At 45.3% G+C, this 22819-nt stretch overlaps 1 protein-coding gene across 1 annotated transcript; it reads left to right on the top strand.

Annotated features, from left to right (window-relative positions):
• Positions 1-200: 200 nt before the first annotated feature.
• Positions 201-21362, top strand: CPA4 (carboxypeptidase A4). The gene is made up of 11 exons (XM_055307388.1): positions 201-291; positions 5297-5378; positions 5816-5950; positions 7036-7134; positions 10057-10158; positions 11509-11613; positions 12342-12452; positions 13822-13912; positions 15327-15526; positions 16439-16523; positions 21089-21362. The coding sequence occupies exons 1-11, from the start codon at positions 224-226 to the stop codon at positions 21274-21276; spliced, it is 1266 nt and encodes a 421-aa protein (XP_055163363.1). The 5' UTR covers positions 201-223; the 3' UTR covers positions 21277-21362.
• The last annotated feature ends 1457 nt before the right edge of the window (positions 21363-22819 follow it).

Raw genomic sequence — 22819 nt, 5'->3', positions numbered from 1 at the left:
CTTTTCCAGCCTGAGGAGCATGTTCCTGATCTTGTAAATCAAGAGGCTTGGCCTTTATCACTCAAAAGGAATGGAAGAGGCATTGTAAGGGCCTGCCTGACACACCATCACAGTTGCAAGGGTGCTTGGGAATCACATTAGCATTTTTGAGGACATGAGTCTGCCTCAGATTTCATATAAATACAGCTTGACTCAGCCACTCTGTGACTGACACTCTTGGGACATGAAGTGGATACTGTTCTTTGGGGCCCTTATTGGGCTCAGCATCTGTGGCCGAGAAAAGTTTTTTGGGTAAGTTCCTTTTGGACTTACTATTATTATTGTTACTTGATTAGTTCAGTGATATGGGAGCCAGATGGATTTGAAAATGAATGGCTGATTATATCTCAAGTGGTGTTGGCATTGGAAAAGAAGACATGAGCTCCTGTCCCAGTTCTACCCTGTGTCATCCTGGGCAAGTTCCTTCTCTCTCAGACACAATCATATCTGTGAAATCAGGATTAGGTGGCCTGCATAGTTCCTCCCTGGCTCCCTAATCTCCTACCAGTTCTTTTACTCTCTAGTTTTTATTTCTGGGGTCAGTTCCAGGCCTCTCCTACTTTCTTACTTCTATATTATGAATTACCAAGAACTACCAGAAATTGTTTTTAATTTTTGCCATGTTTAGGGGAAAACCTGGGTTTTAGGCTTTTTGATTTCACCTTTTTGTTAATGGTGAAGGCTTTGTAGAGCTGGTACTTTCTCTCTCTCTCAAAAAAAATTTTATTTATTCATTCATTCATTCATTCATTCATTCATTCATTCATTCGAGACAGAAAGAGGCCGAGATACAAGCAGAGGGAGAAGCAAGCTCCCCATAGGGAGCTGATGCAGGATTCGATCCCAGGACCCCAAGATCACTGATCCAAAGGCAGATGCTCAACTACTGAGCCACCCAGGTGCGCCTATAGAACTGGTACTTTTTCATCAGTGTTTGGGTCATGGGGATTCGATAGGTCTTGCCTAGTCACAGTGGTGAGAATTAACATGTTAAGTATACACCTGTACACCTTGTGTACATGTGTATGTGTGTGTGCATGTACACACATGCCCAACATGCTCCATGCAGAATGCATTGCAGAGGTTTGCAAAGGAGAGGACATTTGAGAGGTAGGAGAGATGAAAGGATGCTGTGGTCCCCTGCTAGATTGAATTCTAAGAACTCATTACTGCATAATGCTTTGCCATTTGCAAAGAGCTTTCATGTGCATTATCTTTTGGATCACACAACAACTCTGCCAGGCAGGGGTGTTATTTTCCTCAATTTAAACATGAAAAAACTCAGCCTTAGAAAGGGTAAGGAACCTGCCCAAGGCCACTTAGCTGGTAAGTGGGGGAGCTGGAACTCTGAAGGCAAAACCCATATCCTTTTGCTATAGCACAAGTTAATCTCCAGATAGGATCCTCTGTCTCACAGATATATTTATATCTGTTAGTTGACTCTCTAATATGCTCTCTGGCTAAAGGGACTTTGGGGTTGTTTATTGAGGTAATTACTTATACGAGATTGAGTAATTTTTATGGTGATGACTTCTTCTCACACCTGGTGTCTACTGTCAAATAGCTCAGAGGGGTTAGGCATAGCAGGTGGCCAGAGAAGGAGATTTTTCCACAGGCAGCTCAGCAGTAGGTATGTAATAACTATGCTTGCTGCCGTGTGGGCTGATGCATGGAGCTGTCAGGCTCTCACTGCAGCTATTCACATGGCTGGAAAAATCTTTATTTCTCAGGATACAGACTTCTCTTACAATGTAGAGGACACCTGAGTTGAGACAGCTGGGCCTGGTGTTTGAGTGCCCACCGCTGGAGCTTATATAGAAAGGGCTGCCTGCGTGGGCTAATTGCAGATGGTTTTAACCAATGGGTCATCCTCTCCCCAAAATCTGGTCTCACCCTATAGTAGGGAACCCAGCAATGGTGGTGGAATCCATCCTAGGGTTCCTGACATGTCCCAGACACTGAGCTCAGTGAACATTTCTAGCAAGGGGAAGCTGGCCTCTCCGTGTGTTCAAGTGGTGGGAAGCCAGGGCCAGGTTGGCTAGGAGGGGGCACGGCAGTGATAGAGATGAAGATGATGGATTTTCCCCACCCTCACCCCCTAGCTTTTGTTTCTTCCACCCAGCTCCCTGCTGCCCCCAGCATCTCCTCTGCTGGCATCTTCTGCCGCGGTCTTCAGTCATCTTAAGGATGGGACGGTGGCCAGGGTGCCTAGAGGTACGAGGCAGGCAGAATAAAGGAAGTAGCTGCAGAACCGGTTGGGGCATCAGCAGTAGCTGGCAGGCAGTTAAGAGTTCTGTGAAACTGAGTCTTGTGGTGGCTGCAAAGCCCAGTTGGGGAGCTAGGTGAGATGGGCACAGAGAACAGGACACTTGGCTTGCCCTCATGGCAGTGAGGGACGGATGGAAGCTCAGCCCCAGGGGCCTGTTGACTGTTCAGAACGTGGGATGAGTGTGAGGATGAGTGAGAGGAGGTTGCCAGCCATCCTGTTGGCAGCAGCTGGGTGGCTGTAGGTATGGGGGGTGGGGCAGAGTTAACAAGAGCACTGAGAACACCTGTGTGGAGTAGCAGGGGTAAGCACGGCCACTTGCAAATTCCAATATATCCCCTTTCCCAGATCAATCTTCCACTTTCAGAAAGAGTTTGAGACCTCTGAATGAGTTTCCAGATGGCAGAAATAGGTTGTTTTCAGCTAGCCACACTCTCAGGACTGGGAAAGGGCATTTTTCAAATAGAGAAGGACAATTAGGGCAAGAAAATGGCAGCCCTTCACCCGGCACCTATTTATGTTCTCTCTGCTTCTAGGTTTTTGTTTTTTAAAGATTTTATTTATTTATTTGAGAGACAGAGAGTGAGAGAGAGTACACAAGCGGGGTGAAAGGCGGAGGGAGAAGCAGACTCCCTGCCCAGCAGGGAGCCTGACACAGGTCTCAATCCTGGGACTCCAGGATCATGACCTGAGCCAAAGGCAGACACTCCTTGCACTGAGACACCCAGGTGCCCCTGCTGGGGTTTGATGGGCTCACGCTCATGAGATCTGTCAACCCCCTCACTTTTTAGCGCCATCTGAAGACTGTCCCTGACATTGCCTCTGGGTTAGGGAAAACCTCAATGGTGAGGACAGTTGGTTCTAAAGCTTGGGCATGAGATCGCCAAGCAGATAAGGAAAAGAGCTGGGCATTGGGCAGAGGGAGCAGCATGGAAGGGCATAGTACATGGTGAATTTGGGATTTCAGTGAGGCTGGAGCTAAGAGGGTAGAGGAGGGAGTAGGTGGAGGAGAGACAAATGGAGAAGTGCTCCAGCCCTTCCACTCTGCCTCTCTGCACTCTATAGTTGTATCTTTATCCTTGGTGGCTTGGCTGATAGGGCATGATGAAATGTGCTGTGGATTTACTCATGCTCAGGGCCAGTTAGATCCACTGGGTTCCACTATCATGGATTATGCCCAGGAGTATGAAAGTTCTAATGTGAAGTTACCACTCTGGAAACAGTAAAGCACATGCTCTGGGAGCATGTGTAACGTGATGTTCACACTCTTGAGAGCTTCTTATTCTTATGTTCCTCTTTTTTTCTCTTCCTGTTCCTTTTCCCTTTCCTCCTTTCTTGTGTTTGTTCTAGTCAGTGCTGTATTTTACAGATGCCTCATTTTGCCAACAGAGATGTCAGTGCACAGGTGTGCTTTCTAGAACACTCATTTTAAAGACCCCTCTTTTTCTGGAGTATTGGGGGTGGCTTGTAGTAGAGCATAAGTTCGGCAGATGGGCCCTGGTACTTAGCCAGGAATAAGGATTTCCCTTCTGTTTTAAACCTGTTCCTTTTTGGGAGGCTGCTTGCCTATGTCAGGGAAATGGTAGTTTGACTCCCCATCTTCATAGGGCTGCAGTTCAACTGCTAGCAAGCCTTTTGGGTTCAGACTGAGACCTACCCAGCCAGTGGCTTCTCCAGTGTAGCCTCAACAGCTCCCAGGGGTTGTGCTTGGTGGCCCCCCTCCAAGGACCCTGTGGGGACTGGATATGCTGGGAGAAAGTGAGCCCTTGGCACTGGCATTTCCCCCAGACCTGCCACCTGCAGTGGGAGCAACTCATCAGTAGACCTTGCCTCTTTGGGGCCGGACTAGACCCCCTGGAGATTGTCTAGAACCTCCCGGAACAAAGTAAAACCCTGAGAGTCCCATCTGGATTGGGCCAGTTTTCCTATGAGAAGATGCGGATCTGCCACGTGAGGCTGCACATTTAGCTCCCAGTGACAGAATCATTTTCCCTGTCAACAGGTCCTTCAGCCCACAGCCCTCTCCAGCAGCTCTTCCTGCATTCATTCCTGTAAAGGGATGACGCATGTGACAGCGTAGAGTGCGGATTCATTCGGGCCGTCACCTAGCAACGGCCTAATGGCTCCCCTGGCTCCCTGAGCCGGCTGAGAGCACAAAGGCAGCTTTTCAGGCTTGGCCTTCTCCCACCCACACACAGGACTTCGGGGGGCCTCTGCCCCTGCCACTGCTGCGGAAGTTAAATGGTGGAGATGAAGCAAGTCCGTGACAAACAACAAGGGGGGTTCGGGACTGGCCGGCTCCCTCCCGGGCCTTCTCAGGGCCCCCTTGGGAGGATTGAATCCCAAGTCAGCCCCAGCACCCTAGCTGGTATTCGCATTTGTCTAGAGTCCTGGAGCTGAAAGGGATTGCAAGACCACCCAGCAAACAGCTCACCCTCCAAGGATGGAAGATCTATTCGCTTTTCCAGCTCTCTCCAGCATGGACCCCTCAGTACTTGCCTTTGACAGTGAAGAAGTGCTTCTTTATGTCTTGAGTTAGCTTTGCGTGTAACTCAGGAACATTCCTTTCTGCAAAATATATATGTTTTTCATTATAGAGTAATATGACCACATTACAGAAAACAGATACAAGGGGAAAAAAAGTCATCCATAATCCCACGACCCGGACATAAGCACTGTCAGCATTTGCTATATTTCCGTTGTCTGTTTTTCTTCCAATGCATCTGCTTTTTCCATACTTGTAATCATGGCATACATACAATTTTGTGTCCTGCTCTTTCACTTAATATTTCCCTTCAAGTTATACTATAAGCACTTTTTCATATTTGCCACGTAGTCTTATTTTTAATGGCTATACATTATAACCAAAGACTAGACCATTTCCTCTCATTCGGCCCAGTTATGTCTGGGACAAGTCGGCTTGGGGTTTATTTGCCAGCTGCAAGCTCACCATTATCTTGTTTTGTTTTGTTTTGTTTTTCTTTCCTCCAGGGACCAAGTTTTTAGGATTAATGTCAGAAATGGAGACGAGAGCAGCAAACTAAGTCAGCTAGTGAATTCAGACAACCTTAAGGTACCTGGTTCTTCTTAGTCCTCTTGGGTATCTCTGACCCGGGTGAGGGAAGACTCTTGCACCACTGACATTTTAATGCTCCTGGAGAGTTCTCCTGTATAGTCCTGTATTAGTCCACATGTGCTTACATGATTGCAAGGCTTGATGGGGACAAGTGCTGGAGATCACAGCACTGCTGTCCTGGGAGATGGGTGGCCTCAATGGGGGACTCCATCTTTCCATCTGCCACTGACTTACTACTTCTTGGCCTCTGCCAGGTATTGCCTTCTGGGCAGGCCTGACCAGACACAGCTGTGAAATGGGCCAAGTTTGCCCTTGGGTGGAAGCCAGCTCCTCAGGGATCACCCTAGCTTTTGGCAGTTGTTCTAGAAGAATGAATCCATTGTGCCTCTTACCTGAACTGTCCCTTAACCTGGTTTTATTTCTGTTCTCTTCAGCTCAACTTCTGGAAATCTCCCTCTACCTTCAGTCGTCCTGTGGATGTCCTGGTTCCATCTGTCAGTCTGCAGTCAGTCAGATCCTTCCTAAAGTCCCAGGGCTTAGAGTACTCAGTGACAATTGAAGACCTGCAGGTGGGTAGGCCAAGGTCCCTAACTGGTCTTGCATAGGACAAAGCATCCAGAGTGGACCTGAGACGTGTGCAAGTCCTGGTCTCTTATCCTTCTCCATTTTATAGACAAACTCGTTGAGATCCATGGACAGAAGGTACCATAACTTGTTAGTGGAACATGTTGTAGTAGAAAAGGTATACATAGGTGAGGGAGCTGGACAGAGCTGGATCCGAATCCTGATTTGGCTATCAGCTGTGTGACTTGGGGCAAGCAATGAATGTCTTGAGCCTCTGTGTCTTCATCAGTAAAATGGTAACAGCGATACCTATTTAATACAATTTGTTGAGAAAATTAAATGATTAAGTGTATGTGAAATGCCTGACAGTACCTGGTCTGTCATAGATGCCCCACAAATAATCAAGCCTCTCTCCCTTTTTGTATTTGAAGTCAAGAGGAAAGAAAAATGGGGGGGGGGGCGGTGTTGGAGACCAGTCATAAAAAGCATCTTTTGAAAAAAGAAGGAATGTCACCAGTAGTTCTCAGCGGAGGGAACATCACCACCCAAGCCAGACACCAGCCTCACGACCTGTATATGAACAGCAGGACAGTGTCTGGCTCATGTTCTCTCCTTCACCGAGGTAGGTTATGGACTAATTGGTGATTTGGCTCGGGAGTTTCCTGATGGCGTGAGCAGCTGTGAGCTTATTAATCATCCTCACATGTCACAGACATCTGCCAGGAGCCTTCAAAGTATGAGTGGTTATAAGAATTTCTTTGTTTCTGAATGGTTTCCCAAGCTGTGTATTTCAGAGGCACTGGATACCAGATGCGGGCTGATGTCTAGAGAATTCATAGTATAGAATAACCAAATAGCACATATGTTACTTTTGGGGAGTAAGTGGGTTTTGAATGGGGTGATGTACGTTGGGTGCCAAGAAGTAAGCTTTTATAGATATGTGGAAGAAATCTGACCCCCTTTTTGCACCTTGACATTTGTGTGCTGAGGGTGCTGCCATCCATGGCCAGCTTGTGCCAAAACACGGCAGAAACAACATGAACCTCCATCTCTGGTGGGTCACTTCACAGCATTGCCATGTCTGTTTTAGGCCCTTTTAGATAATGAAGATGAAGAAATGCAACACAATGAAGGGCAAGAGCGGAGTAGTAATAACTTCAACTATGGGGCCTACCATTCTCTGGAAGCCGTAAGTGTCTCAGAGCAGGTTAAGATCCAGGTCATCAGCATCCGGGGTTTTGTAACTCCTTTCCTTACTTCTAGGATGCATTAGCCCTTAGCACAATACCCTTTCAGGAAGGGGCTAAAATGTGAACACTTCAGTTTCTTTGTAATTCTTGGGTTGTTTATCTCCCACCAGCACCTAAGAGCATAGTGAAACACAACTGAACATTTTCTCCTACATGCATCCTTCTTTCTTAAGGCAACCCCTTAAAGAAAACCATGAAATAATTACAATCATTTCCATCCTTGTAATTCAACCTTCTTATACCCCACCATAATCCCTGTATTTTACTCACCCAGATTAAAATGTTACTTATTCCACGCAAGTAGACAAGTGGTTATTTCCAAGGTTAACCAAATATTTCCACTTTATTTATCATGATTACTTATAATGCATATTTGTTCTATAATGTGTTTTGGTGCTGTGTTTAGTTAAAAACCACTTTATATAGATGACTGACTTTCAAGGTAAGACAACCCTTTCAATAAAAAACTTGGAGCAGAAAAATTTAATATGATATTAGAACTTGAGGGAATCAAGAGGGGCTATAGAATGGGACTGTATCACATATCATACAGTTTTCTTACAATCCTCAATGTCTTCTGCAATAATCTGGAAACTCTTCTAGCTCAGAACAACACCTCAAAACAAAATTGTTATTCTCCTTCGTATATCTGCCTACATGTTGTTCTTTCTATCCAGAGATGGGGTTCCTGGCATGCTTTTTGTGAGGCATATACTTCAAGTTGTTTTTCTTCTAGATGAGGGATTATTTCCAAGGTTGACCAACTGTTTTCACTTCTTTCCCATGATTGTCAGTAGCTTTGTTTATTGTGTACACTTCCAACCTCACTGCCCCTTCATCCCTTTTGTGACCAATGACATATATCTGCAAAACAGCTGGATAAAGTTAGGAGTTCAGTCCAGGGCCATGGACAAAAGCAGAGCTCAGGGCTCACAAGGGGATCAGACCCATGACGTTAGCCTCCTTAAGGTGAGGCACTCCCTAGCTGAGCTAAGCGGTTGCAAATGTCACCCAAGACTCCAGGAACTCCATCCCCTCACCTGTCTGCTATGGGAGCCACACTTTCTCATGCACTTGCTTTTGTTCTCTGGCTTTAGGGGTCACTGCCATCTGATTGCAGCTACCCTACCCTGTTCCCTGTTCCCCAGTGAGGCCTTCTGCTGTGCTTCAGTGTACCATCTCCCTCTTGGCTTGATCACACGCAGTTCTTTCTAAAAACAGCTTTGAAGAGCTCTCATCCTGTAACCGCTTAGGCCTGCTTAGGTCTCTGGCGGGAGTCTCATGTCTGTCTCAGCCAGGGTTTCCAGTTTCAGTTTTCCCGTGTGTTGTTGTGGTTGCCATTATTTCTGTTAGGTTTCCCAGCAGAGTTTCTTCCTAATGTCTGCAGTGTGAATTTGGACCCCTCTTTCCCAATATCGCTTTGGTGTTTTAACTTTTCCTGGGTGACTTTCTTGCCTCTCACGGCTCAGAGTGGGCATCTGATTTTTTTGCTTCCCTTTCTAGGGTCTGTAGGTAGAGTTTCCAGGGCCAGTTCTCAGCTCTCAAGTTCTAGCTCCTTAGTCCACGCTGGGTCCTGGGCCCTCTGTTGCTATTTCTGGTCTGCTGTAAACCCTCAGAGCCTAAGGCAGAGATCTGGTCTTGAGGCTCCATTTTCTGCCCTATACCAGCTGGTTAGCTATCTTTTCAGTTTCTTCTTTCTTGATTTTTAAGAAATCAAGTTTCTCCTTTCTTGATTATTGAGCTTGGCTGTGAATTATTTTCATTGTAGTTTATCTGGTTTATGTATGTATTTAGGGGATGGTTTCTTGCTTCGGCTCAGTCTGCGATATTGACTGCAACTCTGATAAACCATGGAAGCTGGAATTTTACTCAACGTTGATTGCATGTTTTTCTCCTCTGTAAAGCTCCCTCTTCTACTTTTAAGGTCTAAATACACATTTATTTATTTCCTTTTTTTGACCCTCAAAAGGTTTGAGCAACTAAGAAGGATGAATTCTATTTAAATCAAGATTTTTTTTAGAAATTGAAACCAAATGGAACCTTTTGTAGCTATGATTTATAGCTCTTCATTTGTTCTCTTAAGGCCATTAGAGGAATCTCCTAAGTGGGGTGCTTGTACAACAGGGTGTAAGCAAGGTGCTTTACTGGAATGGAGGAAGAAACAATTACAACTCCTATTTATGTTCTGCATACATTAATATTTATTATTAATGCAACCATTTTTGTTTCTTTGTTTTATAATGTATGTCTTTGTGTGGTACATTATTCCAGTGGTATGCATAATATATATAAGTAATATACATAATATATGTACATTATAAAACAAACATACACACACACACAGGATGTATGCTAATTAAAAAAACTGATGAAGAAAGTGATCAAAGGTTTGGAGAGGACGTTTTCAAGAACTTTGGCTAAGGGGTGCCTGATGGCTCAGCTGGTTAAGTGTTTGCCTTTGGCTCAGGTCGTCATCCTAGCATCCTGGGATAGAGTCCTGCTCAGAGGGGGAGCCTGCTTCTCCCTCTCCTCCCTTCTTATGCTCTCTCTTTCTCTCTGCTTCTGTCGCTGTCTCTGTCCCTTGCTCTCAAATAAATAAAGAAAATGTTAAGAAAAAAAAGAGAACCTTGGCTAAATGGGGCGAATGCTGATTATCCAGTCTAGTATGGCACAAAGGACCACACTTCTGGAGCAGTATGTATACACAACTCTTTCTAGTTTAGTGGCCTATAATTTTATGGAAAGATAAAATGTATTGTTTTCTAGAATATTGTAGAAAAGGATTCTTTAGGCAGTTCTTCAAGAATAAGTATCCCATGACAAAATTTTTAAATGCCCGAGTTCACTTTTTCATGCTTCAGATTTACCGTGAGATGGACAGCATTGCCAGAGATTTTCCTGCCTTGGTGAGCAGGGTGAAGATTGGGCATTCATTTGAAAACCGGCCCATGTATGTGCTGAAGGTGAGGCCTTAGGCTCTTCAAGGAACCTGACTGGACTCAGGTACCTGGTCCCTTGTGACCAAGACCCAGCCCCCAGCCCTCTGAAGGAGGCAACTCTTTAGGATCTCCTTGACTTCAGGGATATGGGGGAGACATTTACTGGGGATCAAATTTGGTGTGACAGTGTGTCCTCTGTTTGTACCTAATATGGAAGGAGATGGAAGGAGCCTATCCTGTTGCAAGTTTTGACTAAAAGGCAGGATCAGTGTGTGTGTGTGTGTGTGTCTAGTGGGTGAGGGGTAATGGGGATGCGTGAGGTGGGTTCAGTTAGTATTCCAGAAAGCTCTCAGGCTTTTTTTTTTTTTTAATTAATTAATTTATTTTTTTAGCTCTCAGGCTTTTGCTTTCATTCCTACCTCTGTAAAGCAAGACAAATTGGGTTGATTCTACAGAATCTATTCTGCATTTAGGGGTACTTTTTGGAAAAGCAATCTGGGAAGCTAATTTTAGGGTTGATGTGATTTTAAGCCCAGCCTATGATCCTTGGCTGCACAAAGCCTAATTTCTAGATATTTCTAACAGATTCAGGTCTATATTGGCAAAAGAGGTAGAAAATTTATGGCAGGGACATAAATTATATAAATAATCTGGCCAACTGAATAAAAAGGAATTTGGAGATATTAACCACGGGACAACTGATGGTGCTAAGAATATGTCAAATCCCTAGCTTCATATAAGTCCTGAAGAACCCAGACTCGTAGCTAGAATTACCAGCCAGAGGAGATTTGCCACCGAGCTGGTCGCTCTGAAATAATCCACATAAATTTAGATTATTTGCCAATCTGATGGAGACTCTGGCTTCATTAGCACCACGCTCTGACCCAAGGCGGTCTGACCCCACGCTAAAAGGCAGGAGCCAGAATTCATTTAACGCCATTTACAAAGAGCTATAGTGAACCACTCTCTTCCTCCTTTTAAAATCGAATTCATTTATTGCATCAGCTAGAACAGGCCAGTTCATGCACCCTTGTGTCTCTCTCTGTTGAGATACCATTTGAGGTCTTTCAAGAGATATAATATTATCTCTAATCACACTAGCATGATAATTCACAATAGCAATTGTTTCCCCTTCCCATTTGCTTCCAACCCTGGAGCGGCTGGAGCTGCCTGGAGCTGCAACTGGGCCTCGCCAGCCCACCAATTAAGCTCCCTGGTCACGGATAAGCCTGATAAATAGATGGTGCCCTCAGGAACATTTGGTCTCTGAATTATCTTAAATGGATTAAATGAATAGGGGTGAACTGGGGAGAGGAGAGGTGAGCAGAGACATGGGCAAGAGGGTCACTTTCTGGCCTCTTTGTCTTTCCACAGTTCAGCACTGCAGAAGGCAGGCGGCGGCCAGCCATTTGGCTGAATGCGGGCATCCATTCCCGAGAGTGGATTTCGCAGGCCACGGCAATCTGGACTGCGAGGAAGGTCATGTCGCCCGGTATTAGCCGAGAATTGTGGTGGGCCCAGGGTGCCCCTGTAGGGTCTCATGAGGCTGGGCTTGGGGGATGAGGTGGGAAGGCACTCTGCACAGACACAGTGGGTTGGGGGCCTTTTCAGGTCAGAGAAGCAAAAGGTCACAGCCCCTTGGTCAAGCCGCTGTTGGCTAAATGACAAAGTTCATTCATAGTAGCGAGAGCTAATGAGCTGCAGAGGTGGCCCTGAAACTCTAACCCATAGTCAGCACCACAGGAAGGGAGTGGAGTCCTCTTAGCAGCAAAACTCCGATTTAACTTTGCCTTGGGCCGTGCCCTAGCCCTCCAGATCCTCAGGGTCCTCATGTAGTCTCCCATGTCCCTCTGGAGAGTCTGCTTTAAGGCGGCACTAGGGACAGGAGTGCTGCACGTGGAGGATTTATTTTCCCTGCCTGTTAGCATGGGGGCGCAGAGCCCCCAAAACTGTTAGGACATGTGACTCTTCCCTCCCCTGTTCCCACCCCCTGGAAGGAATGAATGAACCAGGCAGCCCCGGACTTATTGCAGTTGCTGTCCTCATGAAGCCACATTTCCGCAGGGTTTGAAGGGCTCCAAGAGCTTTGCAGAGAGCTATGTCTCTGAGGGTGACAGGGAGTCTGCAGAGGGGCATCTGGAGAAGATGACATGGGCTTAGACCTTGCTGGCCAAAGCATAGCTGACAAGCTTCTGGTCTCTGCTTAGATTGTATCTGATTATGGGAAGGACCCAGCTCTCACCTCCATCTTGGAGAAAATGGATATTTTCTTGTTGCCTGTGGCCAATCCTGATGGATATGTGTACACACAAACTCAAGTGAGTAATTCTGGATGAGCTGGGCTTGAACTTAAGAAGATTTTGTTGGGAATCCTCGCTGTGCTACCTAAACAGTTGCGTGAACGTGGAGAGAAGGCCCATGCATGTGCATGTTACGAGCTTCCCTGGGCTCTTGTGTTTCACTCATTCTCTGAGCTGAGAGTCACCAGGGAATATTCTTTCTTAGAGAGAATAGTCTAATGAACTCCCTATCAGGGATCTGGAACAATTATCAACACATTACCAATCTTCTTTTCATTTCTTTCCCTCCCACACAGTTTTTTTCCTTTTGTTTAAAAGCAAATCCCTGGGGATCCCTGGGTGGCGCAGCGGTTTAGCGCCTGCCTTTGGCCCAGGGCGCGATCCTGGAGACCCGGGATCGAGTCCCACGTCAGGCTCCCGGTGCATGGAGCCTGCTTCTCCCTCTGCCTATGTCTCTGCCTCTCTCTCTCTCTCTCTCTCTCTCTCTCTCTCTCTCATAAATAAAAATTAAAAAAAAAATAAAAGCAAATCCCTGACATCAGGTTATTTTACCCAAAACATCTTTAGTATGCAACTCTGGTTGATGATAATTAAAACAAAACAAAACAACAACAACAAAAAACAAACAATACACCACTGTCACTTTTTAAAAATTAATGGAATTTCTTTAATATCATTTAATTTCCCCAATTATCTTGTAAATGTCTCTTGAGTGTGTTTGTTGAAATCAGTACCCAAATAAGGTAAGTACCCATATTTGGTGGTTATGGCTCTGCAGGCTTTTTAAATCTATGGCAGTTCCCCACCCCCACCACTCACATATCTTTTAAAAATGTCACTCATTTGTTGGAGAAACCAGGTACATTTTCCTGTAGAATGTCTCACATTCTGAATTTGCCTGATGGCTTCTTTGTTGGGTGTCATTTGTTCGTGTATCCCCCGTATTTCCTATTCACTAGCAGTCAGATCTTGAAGTTTGATGGGATTCGGGTTAGGTTTTTAGGTAAGAATAAAACAGTCGCTGTGCACTTCCTGTCATGCCAGTGATCATTTGGGCATATGATGTCTGTCCTTTTTCCTGAAGCCAAAAATTATTCAGTGGGTTCAGGTGGTATCAGGCTGGTTTTTGCATTATAAAGTTCTCATTGGGGAGGGCATTTTGGGGGGAGTCCTTCTCTCTGAGCCAGAAGAGCTGAGCCTCCTTTCTCTGGGAGATGAGAGAAGACTGCTTAGTCAGTGAGGACTGGAGCCCTGATGAGCCTCCAGGCAGAGCTGCAAGCAGCTTGCCCCATCTGTGATGCCCGCCCTTTCATAGACCTCCAGAGAAAACCTTCACTCCTCCTGACCCATCTCTGAATGTTTGTTCCCTACTTGGTGGACTTTTCAGAACCGATTATGGAGGAAGACACGGTCCTTAAATCCTGGAAGTGCCTGCGTTGGTGCTGATCCAAATAGAAATTGGAATGCTAGTTTTGCAGGTAGGTTGGGGAGGTGGTTTCCAAACCCTGCTGTCCCTGGGGAGCCTGATCCTCAGGGCTCTGAGCTGGCGGCAGGGGGGCCAGTTTCCAGGCTGGTTCCATTCCTGCTACGCTGAGAGACTTGGGCCAATCCCTTACGCTATGTCTTGGGCTTTTTTGTTTGTTTTTAAAAAATTTGGGGGGCGGGTAATTTTGGAAAAGAATTATTCAGCAATTCTTGTTCTCCTGAAAGAACACTAGTATTTATTTTAAACACTGTTGTAGTCTTAGATATATAGATCCTTGGCTTCTATCCTGGTCATCCCTGCTTCTCCTGGGCAAGTGACTGGGTGGGTGGAAGGGCTCCTGGTGGTAACTCAGAAGAGAGTGGTTAGTTCTGTTACCCTAACAGAGCAGATCGTGTGATGTGGTGAGGATTCGACCTCAGCAGTTTGCCCTTAGATGTGTCAGTGTGATACTCAGCCTTTTGAGGCCACTGAAAGGGCATGAGAATGAGGAGACCTAGCTATCTAAACATTATCCCTACAGTAGTGCCCACCAGGGGCCAACTGCTTTTCTGTGTGTTACCTTATTTTTTTTGTCTGACCCAGGGAGTGAGTTTTATTACCCGAAATGAGACTGTTGAGGTTCAGAGACAATCTCAGGAGCTTGTGGTCGGTCAAGAGTTGAGAGTCTAACCTCACCTTGCGGTTCCAGAACCCTGTAGGGCTCTCTCACTTTTCACAGCTGTGCTGGTGTCCTGCCTTTAATGTACTTTTACTTGCAAGCTTGCCTACCACATGGACTGTGGCGGGGAGAATAATGTGCCTGTGGAGAGGAGCTGTTAGAAATGTGGGAACTGAGGGCATCAGAGTTAAGTCAGATCTTCCCACAACTGGGGCCGTTTTACACACATGCCAAATACCTCAGGGAGCTATGTTGTGAAGTGGTACAGAAGGCAATATTTCTAAATACCTGTCAAATCTGAGACTTTAGCCACAACAATAGATTATTTTTGGCAGCGCTTAGCCATTAAGATCTGAACCAAGAGAATGAGTTGACACCAGAATAAATGGAGTCATTTTCATTATTAATTGGTATTCATATTAATTGTCTAGAATACTTATTAATTACAAGTCATTGTCAAGTATGATATTAATTATTTATGACAACTGTTAGTGATGCACTACAAGGTCAATTCTATCCATTTAAAGGAGTCCTTCCAGTTTTCCTCCTCAGCTGTGGCGGATCCAGTACCCTTCCACTTCTGCACCCTCTCCACCATGTACATGTATCGCAGATCAGGCTCGTGGGAGGGCTTCTCATATTGACTTGTCCGTTGCCAGCACCTTCTGCCCTTCCTCTGGGTTGAGTGTCCTGCATTTCTGCTTCCTTGCCCATGGATTTATGTTTCTGTTTGGGCCATCCCCCACAGGAGAGGGAGCCAGTGACAACCCTTGCTCTGAAATATATCATGGACCCCATGCCAATTCGGAAGTAGAGGTGAAATCGGTGGTAGATTTCATCCAAGGACACAGGAATTTCAAATGCTTCATTGACTTGCACAGCTACTCACAGCTGCTGATGTATCCATATGGGTATACCATCAAAAAGGCCCCAGATGCTGATGAACTGGTGAGTGATGGGCTGCCCTCCACCTAGTAGTGGGCCTGCTTGGCCCTTGGGTACTGCCACAGAGGTCATTCTGCAACTTCTAGGGAAAGTCCAGAAGCCTGGACTTATTTTATTAAGGGCCTGGTCTTCTCTCCCTGCCCTCAGACCTACTGGGACAGGAAGAAGACAGTTCTCATTATTTCTGTATTTGCTGTCAGTTTCAAGAACTACACCTGATCCCTGCCTTTCCTTCTCAAATATTTTTCTGACCAAAATGCATTATGGACCCACCACATGCCAAGAACTGTGGGTGTCATTGTGATGGGTATGAGGGAGGTTCTCCTCCTTCTGGTCAAGGTAGTTTAAGTAGGATGAAGGCTGCAGTCTCGGGATGCTCTGCATCACATACAGTGACTTGCCCTAGGATGTGAACAGGCACTTATGATGCACTGGACTGGAGCAGAGCTGTCAGGGTGACTGCAGGTTTCTCCCTCCGTGCTGGTCTGCTGGAGAGCACCCTCTGCCCAGGGCTGCAGCTGGCCTAGAAACCTCCCAGCAGATTCAGGGCTCATGCTAGGTGTGGGCTAGATTCTGGTCTCAAACAGGCACTCTGCATAGGGCACATCCATATATGGTGGTCCTGTCTCCACCTCCACTCTGGGAACACCCGACTCTTAGAAGGTTTTCTCTGGAACATACTTGGCCTTCTCGTGTGTTCACGAACATGACATTCCCATCCCTCAGGATAGGTGAAGATGGTAGTGTATTTACTAGATTGGGTTGGTATGCAGCCCTACGCATCTCTGTGCATCAGGCTTCGGAAGCTTTGGGGGAAGGGCCGAGAATCTTCCACACCATTGGCAGCACAGAACAGCTGTGGGATGTCAGGCTGTGGGATCCATTCCTTCTCACTCCACTGGTTCCCCCTTCTAGGACGAGGTGGCGAGGCGTGCAGCCAAAGCTCTGGCTTCCCTGTCGGGCACTACATACCAAGTGGGTCCTACCTGTACCACTGTCTGTAAGTACTCACCGTATGTATTTGTTTAGAAAATGCTTTGTGAGGAAAGTTGAAATGAAGTGGGAGAAGAGCTGCGAGTTAGGCTCACTATGTTGTAGTCTGATTGTTTTTGTTGTTAGTGATGGACTGAATTTGCATCCAGTTTATGGGATGATAGCTGCTGTAGGTGGTCATCTCCCTCAGTAGCATCACAACAGACATGCTATCTGTCGTGTGCCTGTGCTTAGTGAAGTCCTGCTAGTATGCTGAAGTCTGGGTCCCTTATATTCCATGAAAGGTCCTGATAGAGTTTGTCAAAAATTCCTCAAGCCCAGGGTGCCCAGGTGGCTAAGTTCAGTAAGTGTCTGCCTTTGGCAAAGGTCATGATCCCAGGGTCCTGGGATTCTTGTTGGGCTTCCTGCTCAGCGGGGAGTCTGCTTCTCCCTCTTCCTCTGCAGCTCTCCCTGCTTGTGTTCTCTCTCTCTCTCTCTCTCTCTCATATAAATTAAGAAATCTTTAGAAAAAAATTCCTCAAGCCTATCATTCCATTTTAAAAGGAAACTCACATTTGAATAGGCAGACCGAGGTGGTGGTAGTGGGGGTGGAGGAGATTCCCTCACCTTCCCATCAGAAATAAGCATGTATTGGAGCATAGTGTGCTGTGAGCTGGGGTCCTCTGTGCAATGGTTAGCGTCAAGCCAAAAAAAAAAAAAAATCTCCCAAACAAAGACTATCAAGACTCCAAACCTGAAGGTGGTCTTGAGGCTCATTACCTACAGTTTTAACCCCATTTTGAGGAAATACCCCTGCTTTGGTTTATCACTGAAGTGTTTCATCTGAGCATTTTACTCTGTTCCATGAAGATACTTCCAGTTTCTTTATTCTAGGAGCCCTGATCTTTAAACTTAAAGATCAAATGGAAGAAGGTTATAATTTTCCGAGAGTCTAGCTATCAATAGGAAAAACAAACAAACAAACAAACAAACATGAACATGAGGAGCACGGTTCTGACACTTTTATTTTTTAAAGATTTTATTTATTTATTTGAGAGAGCACAAGCAGAAGGAGTGGCAGGCAGAGGGAGAGGGAAAAGCAGGATCCCCACTGAACAGGGAGCCAGACATGAGGCTCAATCCCAGAACTCTGGGATCATGACCTGAGCCGAAGGCAGGTGCTTCACCAACAGCCCTCTAGGCGCCCTGGTTCTGACACCTGGAGAGCGAGTGCCTTCCTTTCTCTGCTAATGCCTCCTCTGTAAGTAATGTTCTAACAGTCAGTCGGTCCACCCTTAGAGCCCCTGCAAACTTGCTGATATTTCTGTCCTCCTCCACACCCTAACTCTCCTATTCAATTGCTTCACCCTCAGCTCTCTGTTCCCTTCAGGCTTCCTCTTCTGGGAAGTTTCTCCACCCCCCATCCTGGGTGCTCCTGTGTTCTCTGACCTCAGCAGTCTTGTCTGTGTTGCCTACACCTGATGTTGGTGTTTGTGTGGCTAATTGTGGCAACCATCCCTTAATTATCGATGGTTTATTATTATTAGTGTTGTTAAATGGGAACTTCTCAGAGAAGAAACACATCAGGAGAGTTTCTCCCTCCTCTGCCTCATTGGTGAGAAGTGAGTTTGGGACTGCAGAGAGCTGAAGAGACTTGGTGAGAGTCCTTTGACGAGGCCCTCTCAAAAGGGCATTGTGGGTCACCACAGCCCTGGCTTTTGGATCAAATACCAGTTTAAAGGATGGCCTTGTCATCCCACATCAAACACATTTTTCCTAATGTAAGCTGTGCCAAAATCCGGAGATACTTGTTGGATTCCTGCAGAACAAGAGGAGGAAGGCTCTCTTGAGTGTTGTCCAGGAGATATAATATTTCCTAAGTCTTTCAAGAGTGCATCTTCTGTATTCTTTAAAGGTTTTGTCTACCCTCCTTGCTTTCTAAAAATGTAATCAATTTTTGTAGAATAACAGTCTGATTCCATGGATTATTGTATGTGCTACGTGAATAGTTGATGTTTGTTCCTTCAAGTGCCAGACATTTTCTTAGATTAACCATTTTTGCTGAAAATAATATTCAAAAGAATTTTACACTTCCTTGCCTTTTTAAACAAAGCATGTACAAGGGATTTAAGCTCCTTTCTTCATTACAGAGTGGCCTTCTGAACATTACTTGTTATGTCCTGAAGGCCTTCTGTGCTGTATTGCATTTTCAGTCCCTGTGCTGGACAGCCTTAGGCCCATTTTGCTTCTTTAATTCTTGTGTCTACTTTTTTAGAGTTTTCATGTTTCCTTCCCCTGGTCAGACTTCCTGCTTTTAGGCTCCCTGCTTCTAGAAGCACTCTCCTCTTCTCTTTAGTACTAAGGGCTTGGACACAAGTTCTTTGGGCTCATTTGACTTGTGGATAGATCGTTAGTAAGAAGGATGTTCATGACAGCACTGTTAGTCATAAAAGCCTAGTGAGCACCTAAATGTCTGTCAGTACAGTAATGAATAAAAACACATTTGGTGCATGCACACAATGAAACAGTATACCTCCATTAAATGAGTGAGGTGCATCTATATGTGCTAATAGGGAATAATCTTCAAATATTAATTATAAAAATAGTGTGGTTTTTATTTTATTTTAATTATCTATTATTTTTAAAGGATTTTATTAGAGAGAGAGCATGAGAGGGAGTAAGCATTAGTGGAGGGAAGGAACAGAGGGAGAGAGAGAAGCAGACTCCCACCTGAGTGCCAAGCCCGAAATACAGTGTGTTTTTAATAGTATGTTCCCATTAATGTTAAAAGAGTAGCTAGACTGCAGTGCCTGGGTGGCTCAGTCAGTTAAGCATCTGCCTTTGGCTTGGGTCTTGATCTCGGGGTCCTGGGATCGAGCAGAGAGTCAGCTTCTCCCTCTGCTCCTCCCCCACCCTGTTCATGCACTCTTTCTCTCTCAAAATAAATAAAATCTTAAAAAAAAAAAAAGTAGATAGACTTTGAGCAGGGACCCAAAAAAAGTGAAGTGCAAGAACTTGATCACTTTGCTTGGCAAAGGACTTCTTGCCTCCTTCCTGAATTTAAAATGTGTTCTGAAATACTTGAGCTTGCCATATAAATAACCTCTAGAAACTTCTGGTGCCATTGTCTGTTTTTTCATCCAGCATTTTCTCAGGGTAGAGAAGGACTATGAGAACTGCACAAGAATTTCAGAGAGTATAGGAGAGTCTGTTTCATAACTTCAAAGGGCATGTCATCACAGTAGAAGCACCATCTCTAGAAAAATCAGAAGTGCTATCATGAGAAACAACTCTCAAGAATGATGCGTAAATAAAAGGACCCATGTTTTCATTTAACAGACATGTACTATACTAAATGGACTGGAAGGAGGTTGAAGAAAGCATAGGCTTTTTTCAGCAGATGGACTTAGGTTTCAATTCCATTCCTGCCATTTTTCTGTCTATATTTCCTTAGATAAATTACTCATTCTGAGCCTGGATTTCCTCATCTGAAAAACAAGGACAGTGATATCCACCTCACTGGGTTTTTAAAGATTAATGAGGTCATAAATGTAAACCTTCCAATATAAATAACTGGCTCATGGGAGATGTTCAATAAATGATAGGTGCTATTGACATCATTATTTTATCATTCAGTGTCATCCACACTTTGCACTTTTAGTCAGTTTCTGCTCTAGTAGAGTTTGGCTGGGAAGAAGCAGGAAAATGGGCCTCTTTACTTTCCCCAGCCTTTTGGCAAAGGGAATTCCCAAGGGCTATGCTTTCTTTCTCTGTGTGTATCAGTTATCTCTTGCTCTGTAAAAAAGTTATCCTAAAACTGAGCAGCCTAAAATAATAAACATTTATTTTCTTCCACTGTTTCTCTGGGGTAGGAATTCAAGAATGGCTTTACTGGGTGGCTCTGGCTTAGGGTCTCTCCTAAGGTTGCTGTCAAGGTGTCTTCTAGGGCTAGAGTCATTTAAAGGCTCAACTGGGCTGGAGGGGTCTGCTTCTCAGGTGGCTCACTGATGTGCTGAGTAGTGGCAGGAGGCCTCTGTTCTCTAACACCTAGACCTAGATATAGGACACTGACCATCCACACACCCTGATGCATGGCTTTCCCTAGAGCAAATGATCTACAAAAGAGCAAGGTGGAAGCCACAGTATTTATGATCTAGCCTTGGAGGTCACACACCATCATTTCTGCAGTCTCCTGTTAATTACCCACGTCAGGGCAGCCCCACTCAGTGTTGGAGGGAACCACACAGGATGTGAAGACCAGGAGATAAGGATCATTGGGGCTGTCTCAGGGGCTGTCTATCACACTCTGTGAAGATTGGTTTTAAATGATCACAAGGAGTCTACACAGTGTGTTAGTGGCAAGGTGGAAATAAGGATTTAAAAATCTCTTGGTTTGAGACTAATGAAGATGTTTGTCATATAGAACAGCATGAGACATATGGATCAGGCCAGTGTTCATGTGTTGTAGGCCTCATGACCTTCAGAAAGAATTATAGATCCCTAAGAACCCGAGGCAGGCAGATCTCCTGACATCTGCCCATCTAACCCTGAAAGGAACTGGGATTTAAAGGTGTTTTCTTTTCTGACTTACAGATCCAGCTAGCGGGAGCAGTGTTGACTGGGCATATGACAATGGTATCAAGTATGCATTCACGTTTGAGTTGAGAGATACTGGGCACTATGGCTTCCTCCTGCCTGCCAACCAGATCATCCCCACTGCAGAGGAGACCTGGTTGGGCCTGAAGACCATCATGGAGCACGTGCGGGACAACCTCTACTAGATGAGGAGCCCCACTGTATCACCAGTTACTTCTCCCCATGTATGCATGCTCGCTGAAGCCACTATTAAAGAGAGCTTCTTCTTTCACGTGTGAGTCAGAGCCCTCTGGCTTTGTGGGGAACACAGGTCAGCCCCTCTCCAGCTCTCATCCTGGAAGTTCATATATTTTTTTGGCGCACCTGAGAGAAGCCCTCCTGCCCTGCTGCTGTATTTTGGTCCTGCTGTTTCACTGAGTCCTTTGTGTGCCCTTCCTTTCATGTCATTGGTTGGGCAGGCCACACTTAGGGGTCACTCCTTACTGGGTGGCACGTCTCTACCTCATTTTTAGAACAAAAAGATATTTAGGATGGTTCTCTAGCCTTGTCAAATCTAGCCAGGCTGGTGACCTTGTTCTGCTGGGGCCTCACGGCAGACGCTGTCTGTGGGCAACAGTGCCTATCTTTGAGATCAGTCTCAGAGGTGACACAGAACTTCCTTTAATTTATCACACTCCTCCTTAAACATATTTGTCTTTGAAAAATAAATCCTGTAGAGTTATCAGTAGAGGCCATCTTCCCTTTCTTTTGGTTTTTGTTTGGGGTCTGAACACAAAGGAGTGGATCATGTCTCATCACTGGGCTCCAGAGTCCCAGACGTAACAATTCTGATCACATTCTTCCCTTTGTTACACTGTGTAACTGGGATTCCAGAAGGGGATCTATGTCACTCTAGATACTTCTCACCCAGGAATCTTTAATGAAGTGGTGATCTAATAGCAGGATTGCTAAATTATCCCCATCTGTCCTAATGGGCTCACCTCTACTTTGCCTTTTGAACTCACTTCAAAGATCTTGCCCTCACCCTACAGGTTCTAAATCACTTCTCTGGCCTGGATACTCTCACTGCTCTGGCACATTCCTGTTTGTGCTCTGTTGTTCTTTGTGTTTCTGTCACCTGGCTCTTCTTTTGGTCTTTAAAATCCTCTTATTCCATTTTGCATCCTGGACCATGTGCATCAAGATGGAGCAAGGATTCATCAGTCAGGCTTCTCTTGTTCCATTCCTCCTCAGCACATACCGTCTGCCCTTTTTTTTTTTTCCTTTTTTCAAACATGTCTGTAAATCTTATCCCCCTGCCTAGGATTTGTGCAGCATCTGGTGTGTGCTTATAAGCCAATAAATATTCAATATGAGTCTCACGATCATCTCCTATTCTTCACCTTCACCTGAATGGAATCAAGCCATGGTTTTGAATATGCAGCTCTTTATAATGTCAAAAGTCAATTTTAATCCCTGTCTGTATTGCATGATATGTAGGAAGGCCTTCTCTCCATCAGGCCAAGGAGCCTCCAGGGCAGTGTTACCTTGGTGACTACACTCTGGTCCTGGGTGTAGTTCTTAGGTTTTCAGCTCAGGAGCTTGATATTCTCAGTGTCCATGTTGATTAGACTCAGGGATGCTGACTCACGCCCACAGAGCTCAGATGAGGCAGATGATAAAATCAGAATACGGATTTATTAATTTACATCATGGCATGTAACTGTTTAGTGGATTGGATCCTCACGT

Source organism: Nyctereutes procyonoides, unplaced genomic scaffold (genome assembly GCF_905146905.1).
Source record: "Nyctereutes procyonoides isolate TBG_1078 unplaced genomic scaffold, NYPRO_anot_genome, whole genome shotgun sequence".
Lineage (NCBI taxonomy): Eukaryota > Metazoa > Chordata > Mammalia > Carnivora > Canidae > Nyctereutes > Nyctereutes procyonoides.
This window is presented reverse-complemented; position numbering and strand designations above follow the sequence as displayed.